This window comes from Equus caballus, chromosome 16, assembly GCF_041296265.1.
Source record: "Equus caballus isolate H_3958 breed thoroughbred chromosome 16, TB-T2T, whole genome shotgun sequence".
NCBI lineage: Eukaryota > Metazoa > Chordata > Mammalia > Perissodactyla > Equidae > Equus > Equus caballus.
This window is the reverse complement of record NC_091699.1, coordinates 79886968-79900230: the sequence shown is the minus strand read 5'-3', so window position 1 is coordinate 79900230 and position 13263 is coordinate 79886968. Positions and strand designations below refer to the sequence as shown.

The window sequence follows — 13263 nt, the reverse complement described above, 5'->3', positions numbered from 1 at the left end:
GTTGGCAGGCATTCTAGTTCCAACTCCTCACCTCATGGGGTTTAAGAGCTCACCTTCCATCCCCATTTTGGGTGTGAAAACCCAATTCCTTAAGTACAGGGGCTGCTTTCTGTCCTCTCTTGCTACTTCCCCCAGGGACAGCAGCTCCAGCACGTAGCCCTCTGGTTTTCAGTTTCCTATTCATTTTTGGCACCTGGGGGATTTCCCTCTCTTTTTTGCAGGTTCAACTATACTTTTAGAAATGTTTTATGTTGTCTGATATTAACAGGCATTTGTAGTAGGAAGGCCACTTTCTTCTAGCATCTTCCCAGAATTGGAACTCTGTTGTTACTTTTAATAATACATTGCCTGAAGTTTTAATTTTCACCAAATTTTTGTTGTATATGTGTTGTCTTTGGTGTGCTAGATTTTATATATAATGGTCTTATTGTTAATTAATATTTTTTGGAAAGTGTGTTTTATTCTAAGAAATCTGTTTCTTGCTTTATTCAATCATTTGAACTGTATGTTTGAATAAGAAGTTAATAAGCTTAAAGAATTACGGAAATTTTAATAGCTGTTACTTATAGAGGTGCTTTTTGTTTGTTTGTTTTAAAGATTTTATTTTTCCTTTTTCTCCCCAAAGCCTCCCAGTACATTGTTGTGTATTTTTAGTTGTGGGTCCTTCTAGTTGTGGCATGTGGGATGCCGCCTCAACATGGCCTGATGAGCGGTGCCATGTCCGCACCCAGGATCCAAAACCGGCAAAACCCTGGGCCGCTGAAGCGGAGCATGCAAACTTAACCACTCAGCCACGGGGCCGTCCCCTAGAGGTGCTTTTTGATCATTGTTAATTCATTTCTCTACCTAGATTCTCTGCCTCGTAAATGTTAGTCACAATGGTGTGAGTGAGTCAGAACTGATGGAACTCTATCCTGAGATGACCTGGGCTGTCTTGACCTCCCTTATTCACAGTTTACACAAAATGTGTTTGTTGACATATGGTTGTGGCCTGCTCAAGTTTCAACATCTACAGGTAAATGTTATTTTAATAAGGTTTTTAATTTATAAATGTCAGCATATCATTGCATGCTGTATTATGCTATACCATGCTATTTTAAATGTTTCAATTATCAGACAAAATTGAAATCTGAAATTTGGCATTGCAAATTTTTTTTGCAATGGTTTTAGGTTAGATGTAAAATTTGGCTAATATTATTCTTATGTGTTACCTTTAAGTGATGGCTATTACTTTAAAAGGTAGCTTCTTTCTGGAAGAGGAAAAATATTTTTTTCCATTTTATGTTTCATTGAGTTGCTGGTATAATTGTCTGTGTATTAAGAGCTTGGACTCTGTAAGTCAGCGTGCCTGCATTCATAACCCAGCTCTTCACAGCTGAATAGCTGTGTAACCTGGGGCAAGTTCTTTAAGCCTTGGCAGACTTTTCCAGCTTACCACAGGGGTTATAAAGATAATTAATTGAGATGGTCCTTGATCCTTGTGAGGCACTAGACATGATGTCTAGCACACAGTAGTAAATGTTTAGGAAATATTGACCAACATAATTCTTATTATCTGCAATGCCATGGTTGATTTATATATGCATACAAATGCAACTGAGTCTTTCATTTGAGCATGCTGTATTGTATTTGTGGGTGTGAAATGTATTTTTACCGGCTTATCTTTCTCTTTTATTGTATATTGTTTAAATATAATTTACTTTTTAGTACTCTTTCAACCCACGTTTCTGAGATTTTTAATGTATTAACTAGAAGTTTAGATTAAGTTGTGTTTTGAGTTCTTAAAATATTAGTATAGGAATTTTTGTTCTCGTATCAGTTTATCACATAAATATATCCTGAATTTTAAAATATTCTAGTGCCATTTCTATTATACAACTATAAAATTGAAATAATTGTAAATTCCTTTTACAAACTCACTGTTAGATTTACAGAAAATAGAGTGCAATATTTTTTCTTTTTCTCTCTAGGCTTGGGAAACAGTGAGGCTGGAGTACCTGGAAGGTACCACCATCATTCCTTCTTATAGGCAGAAGCTAATCAACTATTTCACTGTGCAGCTAAGGTACTACACATGCCCATGTTGTTCTTCTGTAACTTCTGCCACACATTCTACCTCTGCGTCCTTACTTCTCATTCTTAGCTTATAACTTAAAGTATAAAAATCTAATTATTACAACACAGATTAAATCCTCTCCCTATTCTGTTAATGTCAAAAGAACAAAACATGATTATGTAAGCCTTTTTAAGACTAGGCTAAAGATTTAAACTTAAGTAAAATCAGTGCAGGATCATTTTTTAATTTTTATTTTATTCCAGTTAAATAGTTTAAAAATATATGTGTGTCTATGTGTACTTGTGTGTGTATATTTGGATCCACTGAGGGTTTTTTTAGAGTTTGGTTGGTAGCCCTGAATATCACTTTAATTTCATAGTTAAGTGGTAAAGTTTCTGATTTTGATAAAGAGTCAGAGATATATGGTAAATATGCTTTTCTTCCTTCAGCATGTGTCTGAAGCCTTTGGAAGTGATGTCATTGTAGGGCAGTGTTACTGAGTGTGCCCCCTTTCTCTCCTGATAGTCAGGACCGCGTGACCTGGAGGAGTGCGGATGAGCTCCCGTGGCTGTTTCAGCAGCAGGGAAGTAAACAGAAGTTGCACGATTGCCTTCTCAATCTCTTTGTGTCTCAAAACCTTTATAAAAGGTAAGAAACTTATTTGTAGAACACCTTTCCTCAGAAAAACAAATTTAAATGTTTGTTCAGCATAACAAAGCAAAATGGCATTTTTAGTTTAAAAATTAGTCCAGTTGCAGTGGTACCTGAAATTTAAAACAATGTGGGGGAAATTTAGGACAATTTGCGAATTGCCATAAGAGCTACTTTTTCCAAGAGGAATAGTAAAAAAGATTGAGTAGTGCTGCTTCATAGAGTCAGAGCTGGAATGATCCTGAGACAGCTTTATATCTTAATCTTGCATTTAAAAGCAGGTTGGAATCAAATCACCCGGAGAGGTGGTTCGTGATCTCTGACTCTCGGGGCCTTCAGATATCTCAGAGTGCAGCCTTCACAATAGGCTTTGGGCTCCACGGAGAATCTCACAGGTGTTGAATTTAAAGAAAGGATTACCCTTTTCCATAAATATATTGTTTGTCTCTTCTGGTATGTTTGGATCTCCAGTGGCAGAACCACCTTCTTATGAGCCCAGCTTCTGACCTGCTAAGCCTCATGAGGGGGTTTTTCTGTCTCACTTAGAAATTTAGACATTTCTCATAATATAGCTTCGTACTTTGGTTTTTTGCTCCTGAGTGAACTCTCTCAAATTTCTTTGTTGTACCTCCTAAATTATTTATGATCTTCATTCCAATTTTTCATGATTCCTTTGAAATTGATTCGTTCTTTAGTCTACCAGCTCTCCCATCCTACTTAATATCAACCACAGATGAGTAAGCTGACTTTTATCATTCAATTCCTTGATGAAAATACACCAAAGCAGATATTCTAAGTTCGCCCGGTTTCATTAGTTTCTTCTGTTCTAATTTCTGTCATTTAAAACAAGTTTTTGGGTGAACTCAGCAGTTGGCTGCAAAGCATGAAATGTCTAAAAAGGAATCCGATAGACTTGCACTGGGAGTAGCCATATCATATGAATGGTAACAGCCAACACTATGGAGTGCTTGCTGTGTGCCGTCATTTCGTGGTCACACCTGAGGCAGGTAGTGTCGGTGTCCCCATTTCTGCAGATGAGGATGATGAGACGTCAGAGGTCAGACAGCCTGCATGTGATCAGGCAGCCAGAAAGCCGTGGGTGCAGGTGGCCATGCGGCCAAGTCGCAGTCTCACCTCACTACACTGCACTTGCCGACTAATAAATTGTCGATAGCTTGAAATGCATTCTGGCGTTTTCATGCAATAGTGGGTTTTAAAGTTTGTTTCTCATTAAATTACTGTTATGTGTTGAAACAGAGGACACTTTGCCGAGTTGCTGAGTTACTGGCAGTTTGTTGGCAAAGACAAAAGCGCGATGGCAGCAGAGTACTTTGATTCCTTGAAGCAGTATGAGAAAAACTGTGAAGGCGAGGAGAACATGATTTGCTTAGCAGACCTTTATGAAACCCTGGGGCGATTTCTCAAGGATCTAGGCCTTCTCAGTCAGGTAACCTCAGCAGGGAGTCAGAGACTGTGGGGTTTCCATGTTACTCTTCCCTCCTTTCCGGGAGTTAATGCAGCTTTCCTGTGTTATGCTAATCAGATGGCAGATCTTACAGCATTCCACTCACTCTAATTGGCCTTTGGCCTTTTTTTCCCCTTCAGGCTGTGGTGCCTTTGCAGAGGTCTCTAGAAATTCGGGAAACAGCTTTAGATCCAGATCACCCAAGAGTAGCTCAGTCCCTCCACCAGCTAGCAAGTGTGTACGTGCAGTGGAAGAAGTTTGGCAATGCAGAACAACTGTATAAACAGGCATTGGAAATCTCAGAAAACGCCTACGGTGCAGACCATCCACAGATTGCTCGTGAACTTGAGGCACTTGCAACTTTGTACCAGAAACAAAATAAGTAAGATTTAGATCAGTAATGCTCTGGTTTTATGACAGGGAGTTAACAGTTCTTAATGTACTTATGAGGTAGGCTTTGTTCTGTGGCCGTGTACTTTTCCTTATGCTTTGTTCTTTTGACTCCACCATGTTCAAATATTATTCTTAGTCTGGGTCTTCATGGGGTAAACAGAAAGTTAGAACTACAAGATTCGTCTCTGTTTGAAGCTGTGTGGAGGATAGAGCATGGACTTTGGAGTCATATAGTTGAGTTTGAATCCAGGCTCCTTCACTGACTATATTGAGTGTGTTACTAATAGAGAGAGTGGCAAACCATTGTCTGTAAGCCAAGTACAGACAGCCCTAGGTTTGTAAATAAGGTTGTATTGGAACACAGCCACATTTTTTCATTTACATATGGTCTATGGTTGCTTCCATGCCTCAATAGCAGAGTTCCGTAATTACAACAGAGACCATGTAGCCCACAAAGCCTAAAATGTTACTGTCTAGCCCTTTAGAGAGAAAGTTTGCCTATCCCAGGTATAATAAAAAGTCTCCCATACCTATTAGGTTCCCACTGAGTGGCATTTCTTCCTCTATCAGAAGTCATTTCTTTTGCTCCATCATGAGTGATACATATGGGAATTTTTTCTCTTAACTTCTAGAAGTAGCATTTCACACAAATTTTGTGTGAATTTCACATTTACGTTTTGACCAAAAATTAGCCTGTGCGGAAGAAGATAATATAGCAAACTAAAATTTTGGATTTGCATTTAGTTAGGTTGCCCTTTAGAGACTCAAAATGAGTTAAATCAGCTACTTGGAGGACTAGATTTATTTGTCAGATTTTGCTATGAAGATTTTTATTAAAGATTTTTAATTTCATGTGACTATCTTCTAGAAATAATGCTGTATTTAATTACCAAAAAAGGCTTCACACTAGTGCTTTCATTTCACTGAAGTATGATACTTTGGACATATGTTTCTTTCATTTGACTTTACTTTTTTTTTTTAAGGTATGAACAAGCTGAACATTTTAGGAAAAAATCCTTTAAAATTCGTCAGAAAGCTACAAGGAGAAAAGGCAACTTGGTAATGAAAGATTTCTTTTGTGTTGTGTTTTGAACCAAAGGGGAAAAGAGCATCTCTGAATATCATAATATAGATCCATAAACCTCACATGTTTAAGAACTTTAAAGCGACTTCCAAAAAAGTACTGATTAACCTTCTCTTATTTATAATATGTTTAAATATTAGTACTACTGAGAAGAGCTCAGTAAACTTTTGAAAAGTGGAACCTGTATACTGTGGTAATCATTTGATAAACACCATGTTGTACACCTTAAACTTTACAATGTTATATGTCAATAATATCCCGGTAAAGCTGGGAAATTTTTTTTTAATTTTTAAAAATGGAACTATAAAGTTAACTTGAAGGTTAGATTTGGGAAGATGGACTTTAAAGCTGCTTCAATTCTTTTCTTTAAAGGTTTGGAAAAGGGAATAAAAGAAATTTAGTCAACGTTTTATATTAGATTCAAATTTGAAGAAATTCTTACTGTTGAGCACAAAAAAATTTTTTCATTTTTCTAAACTGCTGATAAAATCTAAATATAGTATGTTTAACTTAAAATGCTTTGTGCAATTTTTTATTGAAATATATTCGACATATAACATTGTATAAATTTAAGAGGTACAACATGTTGATTTGATACATTTATATATTGTGTTATGGTTGCCATTGTAGCGATAGTTAGCACCTCTATCATGTCATAATTATCATTTCTTTTTTGTGGTGGGAATAATTAAGATGCTGGTCTCTCAGCAAGTTTGATGATTATAATACAATATTGTTGTCTACATTCACTATACGGTGCATTCAATCTCCACGACTTATTTTTCTACTAGTTACACGTGCTAAGTGCGGTTGTAAGTACCTGATTTTTCGTTTAGCAATGTGGAGTTGGTAAATATCTGCAAGTTAATTGTTTCCTGATCTTTTTGAACTACTTTGGGATTCAACTCACTTTGCTAAAGTATAATTGTTTTCACAAAATAGTTTTTAATGAATTTTAGAATGAGATGACTTGTGGGAAGTATGTGTATTTTCAATAACCATTAGATTAATTCAGCATGATTCTTAAAATAAGTGTAACCTACTTTAAAGGGAACAAAAAGAGAAGGACTTTAGAACCCCAGCATATTGCTTCAGAATCAGACTGCACTCACTCAGTGACTGTGAATTTTTTGTGTTTGCTCCAGTATGGATTTGCCCTTTTACGTAGACGGGCCCTGCAGTTAGAAGAGCTGACGTTAGGTAAGGACACACCTGACAATGCTCGGACTCTCAATGAACTGGGCGTTCTCTACTATCTGCAGAATAACCTAGAGTGAGTACCATGGTGTTAATAAGAAAAACAGTATCCATTTTGTCTCCCAGATGCGAAGCTGTTTTACATTTCTATCAAGTCAAGCTAGAAAAAATTGATAGAAACCATGCCACATTTTATGTATGTTAAGAACATAGCCACACTTAACAAAGACCTTAGCATTGTCTCTGCTGTTTCCTTTCATGTTTTCTTTAGCAACTAAAAAGTTATTCTGTAGCTTCCCTAGTATGTTTTATATGTTTGTGAAAAGTAAGTTTGTGTAGATATTGTGCATGAGACCTCCCAGAAGAAGAAACCTGGCCCTAAGGGAGAATAAAGAATGTAGATGGCTGCTAGTTTTAGTCTTAGTTTATATGATTTAAAAGACACAAAAAGGCGTTCATATTTATACTTTCTGAAAAAGAAGTGTTTTGGGACTTCTTTGGATGTCAGAAAAGTATAACAAATTTGACACTTGGAATAACAGAAAAATTTAACAGATATTTAGCCCACTTCACAAAGTGTTCTTTTATTTAAAATTATTTACCCATTCATCCATTGATGAGCACTTACTGTTGCTTCCAAGTCTCGGCTACTGTGAATAATGCTGCAGTGAACATAAGGGTGCATATATTTTTTTGAATTAGTGTTTTCATGTTCTTTGGCTAAATACCCAGAAGTAGAATAGTTGGATCATATGGTGTTTCTATTTTTAATTTTTTGAGAAATTTCCATACTGTTTTCCATAGTGGCTGCACCAGTTTATATTCCCACCAGCGGTGTATGAGAGTTCCCTTTTCTCCACATCTTCTCTAACACTTGTTATTTCTTGTCTTTTTAATAATAGCCATTCTGACAGCCGTGAGGTGACCTCTCATTGTAGTTTTCATTTTGTATTTCTTTAATAATTAGTGATGGTGAACATATTTTCATATGCCTGTTGGCCATCTGTATATCTTCTTTGGAAAAAATGTCTGTTCATATCCTCCGCCCATTTTTTTATCGAGTTGTTTTTTGTTTTTGAGTTCTATAAGTTCTTTATATATTTTGGATATTAACTCCTTAGACATATGAATTGCAAAATATCTTCTGATAAAGAAGATGTGGTATTACTTAGCCATTAAAAAAAGAAATTTTGCCATTTGTGACAACATGGATGGACCTTGAAGGTATTATGCTAACTGAAATAAGTCAGACTGAGAGAGACAATTACCATATGATTTCATTCCTATGTGGAAGATAAACTAACACATAGATACAGAGAACAGATTGGTGGCTACCAGAGGGGAAGGGGGTCGGGGGCTGGGCAAAAGGGCACATATGTATGGTGATGGATGGCAACTAGACTTTTGGTGGGGAACACAATGTAGTCTATACAGAAGTCAAAATATAATGATGTACACATGAAATTTATATAATGTTATAAACCAATGTTACCTCAATAAAAAAAAATTATTTAGTATTAACTCCAAAGGGAGAAAGAGTGAACACCAAAATCTTTAAGTTACGTCTAATAATATTAAAGGTGTGAAGTTTGTTTTGGAAAATATTTATGGGCTTGTCTTTAAGAAGTGGAGAATTGAGGCAATCATCCAGATATTTTAGGCCCTCACACTACCAGGAAAGCATTTTTAATTTTTGGAAAAGGGAGGGAAGGGATGAGAAGTGGGAAAGAGGGAGAGAAGATTTTGAGCTGAATCTTTCATTTTAACTACCTTGGACTTAAGAATAAAAGCACTTCAGTTCTCCATGTAACTAGGGCTAGGAGTTCTCACTTCTAGAGAATAAATTGTTTAAACCATTTTGGGCTTTTGTTCACAGAACAGCTGACCAGTTTCTGAAGCGTTCCTTAGAAATGAGGGAGCGAGTTCTAGGACCAGATCACCCTGACTGTGCCCAGTCTTTGAATAATCTGGCGGCTCTATGCAATGAAAAGAAACAGTATGATAAAGCGGAAGAACTTTATGAAAGAGCGTTAGACATTCGGAGGCGAGCATTAGCTCCTGATCACCCTTCTTTGGCTTATACAGTGAAGCATCTTGCAATCTTATATAAGAAAATGGTAAGTACTCCTTGGCATGCTTACACATGTGTTTTATAATATATCAATAAAGCCATAATTACTATCAGCAAAATAATTTGTCTTCTGATTGATAGATTATTTTCTGTGAGCTTTTAAATCATAATGATTTAATTTTTTAACAAATAGCTGAGTTAAAACATTTAACAATATTATTTCAGACTTAAGGTACAGGTTTGGTTTTGTTAAATACAGTCCAAATACAAGTGTATTCATCAGCATTCTAATTAGAAGCTCTGAATTCAGCCAGTGTTAAGTTGCCATAAACATGACAAATCGCCCAGTGCAGGGCTGAAGGCGGCATCTTTGTAGTCGATTAAATGAGCATTTTAATTTCACTCTTTTTCTTTGCCTACAATTAAACGTAACCCTTCTTTGATGTAGCGTTCTAGCCTGAGTGATGTTTGGAATTTTTATAGCTTTTCTCCAGAAAAGTGCCAGAGAAGTCTGCTTTCATTCAGCACAGTCAGAGCCACACAGACTCGGTGGACTTTGCTTGTGAGACCCTGGCTGGTCCTCTGGCACTGAAGTTGACGTTTTAGCAAGAAGGATCTGTTGTTGCTATTTCTGCCAACTTTCAAGTAAAAAGAAATATTTAGAAAAATCTGGAAGGGATTTGATGGGAAATGAATTTTCATTTTGATTCCATTTCTAAATTATATATAGTAGCAAACATACTTTAACTGGCATGTTTTTACTTCACCAGAAACAGTGAGTAATAATGGGTGATCCTAAAGGGCTCTCTGAATTATCATAGGAAGTGTTTTTACATTCAATATAGCTTTACCTACATATCCTATTAGATTGCAATTATCTAGAAACTTCACCATTAAACTGGGAGGAAACGCTTCTGAATTTTTTTTCTCAAAATTACTTTTTAATACAAAATTTTATTTATGGAAAAAGCTCTGATCAGATGGTATTTATTGCTGTAATATTTTTGTTAGACTTCACTTTTGTTTTCTAGGGGAAACTTGACAAAGCTGTACCTTTGTATGAGCTGGCTGTTGAAATTCGGCAGAAATCCTTTGGCCCAAAGCACCCTAGCGTAGCAACTGCCTTGGTGAACCTAGCTGTTCTCCACAGCCAAATGGTAAGTTCCCACACCTTAACTCTTTATAAATGAATAGTTTTAAGGTGTGAAATATAGGTAAACATGAACAGATATGGCACAGTAAAAATAATTCAAGGAAATTTAAGATTATTTACCTACTAATGCTTCCTTTAGTACTGGAGAAATCATCCAAGTTCCATTTGCAAGATAGTCACTTCCTCCTAGTGTCAACACCGACTGAGCGTTCAGTTCATTTTTAAATTCTGGAGACTCCCTACATCTCTATAGCTAATTTTGTCTTTAAGCTGTGGCGTTTGCCTGTGATGGGTGAGAAATAGGTGTGGTACTCACTGGGCAATAAAGAAACAGGTTTGTGCATACATAATTGGATTAAGATTGGTGGTTAACAAGCCAGGTCTAAAACACAGGTTTCCACCTTTCTACTATACTGCTTCTCCCATTATGATTATTCATATATTAATCTGTTGTACATCTAGTAGGAGGATATTAACATTTTTAAAGTGCTTACGCAAGTAAGTCAGCTTAGTCTAGAATATATTAATAGTAATTTCAGAAACCACTGTGCTCAAGTGAGCGTTACTTTTTTTATTAAGAAAAAACACATTGAAGCTTTGCCATTATATGAAAGAGCATTAAAGATTTACGAAGACAGCCTGGGTCGGATGCATCCTCGAGTTGGAGAAACATTAAAAAATTTAGCTGTGCTTAGGTAAGAATTTTTCATTTTCCTCATACAGCCAAACTCCCTTTTAGAACACCTTTACTTATCATAGAACAAAATATTTATTGTTGAATAGGTTTTTTCTTGGAGGCTGGAGGGGTCGTTATTGGTTGATCTACAAGAAATACTAAAGTAGTATCCAGAAGCAAAATGAAGGCTGCGTGATCTATTTTGTAGAGGAGTGTATCATGACAGTAGTGAAGGAAGGTTTACATTTGCAAGTAACCAGCTCTGCGGGTAATCCTCAGAGCTAATTTACCATTCAGTACGTGTTGACTTTGCTTTGTGTTTGTTTATCTCAGGATGCAGAGAATAGCTAACTTCCCTTAGCCATCTCACTGCATCCATTACAACGTGGTCTTAATGGTGTCCGCGAGACACTGAAATGTTCCTTAGTAGTACAGATAGAAAGGAGAACAGTTTGGGTATTCTATTCTAGTGGTCTGCCTGAGTGAATGCAGTGGAAAAAATGATCAATTATTCACTGTTTGGTTTTCTGTATTGTATAAGGTCATTTAGAATTGTTAAGAGGTTATATTCTCATTTTAAGAATTTTTCTCTTTCAAAGCTATGAAGAAGGGGATTTTGAAAAAGCTGCTGAACTATACAAAAGGGCAATGGAAATAAAAGAAGCAGAAACGTCACTTTTGGGTGGAAAAGCTCCTTCCCGACACTCGTCAAGTGGAGATACATTTAGCTTAAAAACAACCAATTCTCCTAATGTTTTCCTTCATCAAGGACAAAGGTAATAGCAGCAATTATAATTCATTACAAATGCACCTTAGGGCAAAATAATTAAGAAACATTTGGATCATTAGACTTTAAAAATTAAGAAATATTTTTAAGAAATTTTTACTTTGTGTCATTTAACTATTTGTATGAAATTGTATTGGACTACACTGAAGTTTGAGTCATGATTGTGTCGGTTTTAGTTGTTTAAAAGAATTAACTATTGTATGGAATCCAAGGATATAGATATTAGAATCCTAACATGACATGAAGAGTTGATCATGAAGAGTGGATTGGTCTCTGGTCAGCAAGAGCTGGCAGAGCAGTTAAGACAAAGAGTTCAAGAATTTCCATGATTCATCTCTCAAAAGCTACTTTAGCCTCACCATTCCTTGTCTTGCTTTTCAGCAGTCTGGCCCAATTTTCTACCTCAAAGAAAAGTTTCAAGGAATAAAGGGATAATGTTTATGAAAAGTATGACCTGTCTTCTGTAAAATGAATAACAGAAATCTCTTACTGCTATTTTTTTATTCTACCTTTCCCTCAAACAGATTGGGCCAAGCCCTCTGCTTTCTGTGCTCTCTACATTATATGTTTTCCTGTGTAGTATGTACCTGCATGATCTGAAGACATTCATGCAGTAACAAATCAAGCTCTTTGGCATTCTTTGTTTGACCTTTCCCAAAAGATGGACATGACATTCTCCTCTCAAATAGCCTAAATCTGCCTCTTCATTTATCTCACTCAAAGGAGTCTGCTATTTTATACTGAAAATTAAGTATTTTTTAGATTTTATAAATATTGCCACATTTTGGATATAGTTTTGTACCATTTATGTATTGTATATAATAAAATCTTCGATTTTAATACTTGCAAGATTCTGACAAGTATTAATTGTAAAGGTGAAAGATGTAGTAACCATACGTCACTGTTTTAAAAGTGCAATTTCAAGTTTTTTCCCACTCCAGTTTATACAAGAGGGTTATATTTACATAATTAAGAAATACGTTGGAAAAAAAGCTTGAATGTGGTCAATATCCACTGAGTAGTTTGCTCAGTTTGAGCTTCGGTGATTCTACAGGATTTTGGTTAATGCTAAGACTTGATTACGCACAGGGTGGCCCATGAACCAGGATCATCAGCACTATCTGGGAGCTCATTAAAAATTCAGACTCTTGAGCCAGTCCCCCGACCTACCGAATCAGAATTTGCAGCTTAGCTAGATTCCCAGGTGATTCCGTATGCATATAGGTTTGAAACACAGTGATCTAACTCTGAGGCACTATAGTGGTGACGTAAAAGAAACTAGGTAGTATCTTATGAGTATCCTTTTTCTGCCTTTTGGGAGAAGTTCAAAACAAAAAAAGAAGATAAAATATGACCATAACACATCTTTCTGGGTTTGCCAGCTATGAAAGGCCAAAGTAATTAACTGAATTCACAAATAAACCATTGATTTTAGAATTAAGCTATTAGAGTTTAAAATTTGATTATTTAGTGGTATATTTAATATTAAGTTTAAATGCTTTAGAAAATAATCTGAGATGAATATTGTAGGAGAATCCTGAAAAAAGGAAAAACTAGCAAAAGAATAATATGCATTTATTCTTTGTTCCTACAAAATTTGGACTTGGAAAAACATACAAAAAGTGGGAAATTGTAATATTCAAAATTCATTAACTACACTTGGCAGATGACTATTTCAAAAGATTTAAGTTTAAATAAAATTTTTAAAACTATATCTTGATCTTGCTACT

The 13263-nt window shown here is 35.9% G+C and overlaps 1 protein-coding gene across 4 annotated transcripts in view; it reads left to right on the top strand.

The window, feature by feature from the left end:
* NPHP3 (nephrocystin 3) overlaps positions 1-13245 on the top strand; it is a 37742-nt gene extending 24497 nt beyond the window's left edge. For 3 of the 4 annotated variants that reach the window (XM_023620935.2, XM_023620938.2, XM_023620936.2), the window contains 11 exons: positions 851-1015; positions 1971-2065; positions 2582-2704; positions 3965-4154; positions 4313-4554; positions 5549-5624; positions 6795-6922; positions 8723-8963; positions 9949-10074; positions 10650-10765; positions 11346-13245. In XM_023620935.2, the coding sequence (XP_023476703.1) occupies positions 851-1015; positions 1971-2065; positions 2582-2704; positions 3965-4154; positions 4313-4554; positions 5549-5624; positions 6795-6922; positions 8723-8963; positions 9949-10074; positions 10650-10765; positions 11346-11526 (1683 nt within the window). In that variant the 3' untranslated portion in view covers positions 11527-13245. Of the gene's footprint in view, positions 1-850; positions 1016-1970; positions 2066-2581; positions 2705-3964; positions 4155-4312; positions 4555-5548; positions 5625-6794; positions 6923-8722; positions 8964-9928; positions 10075-10649; positions 10766-11345 lie in introns of those variants that run through there. The other variant, XM_023620939.2, reaches the window with a different exon arrangement.
* Positions 13246-13263: the final 18 nt, after the last annotated feature.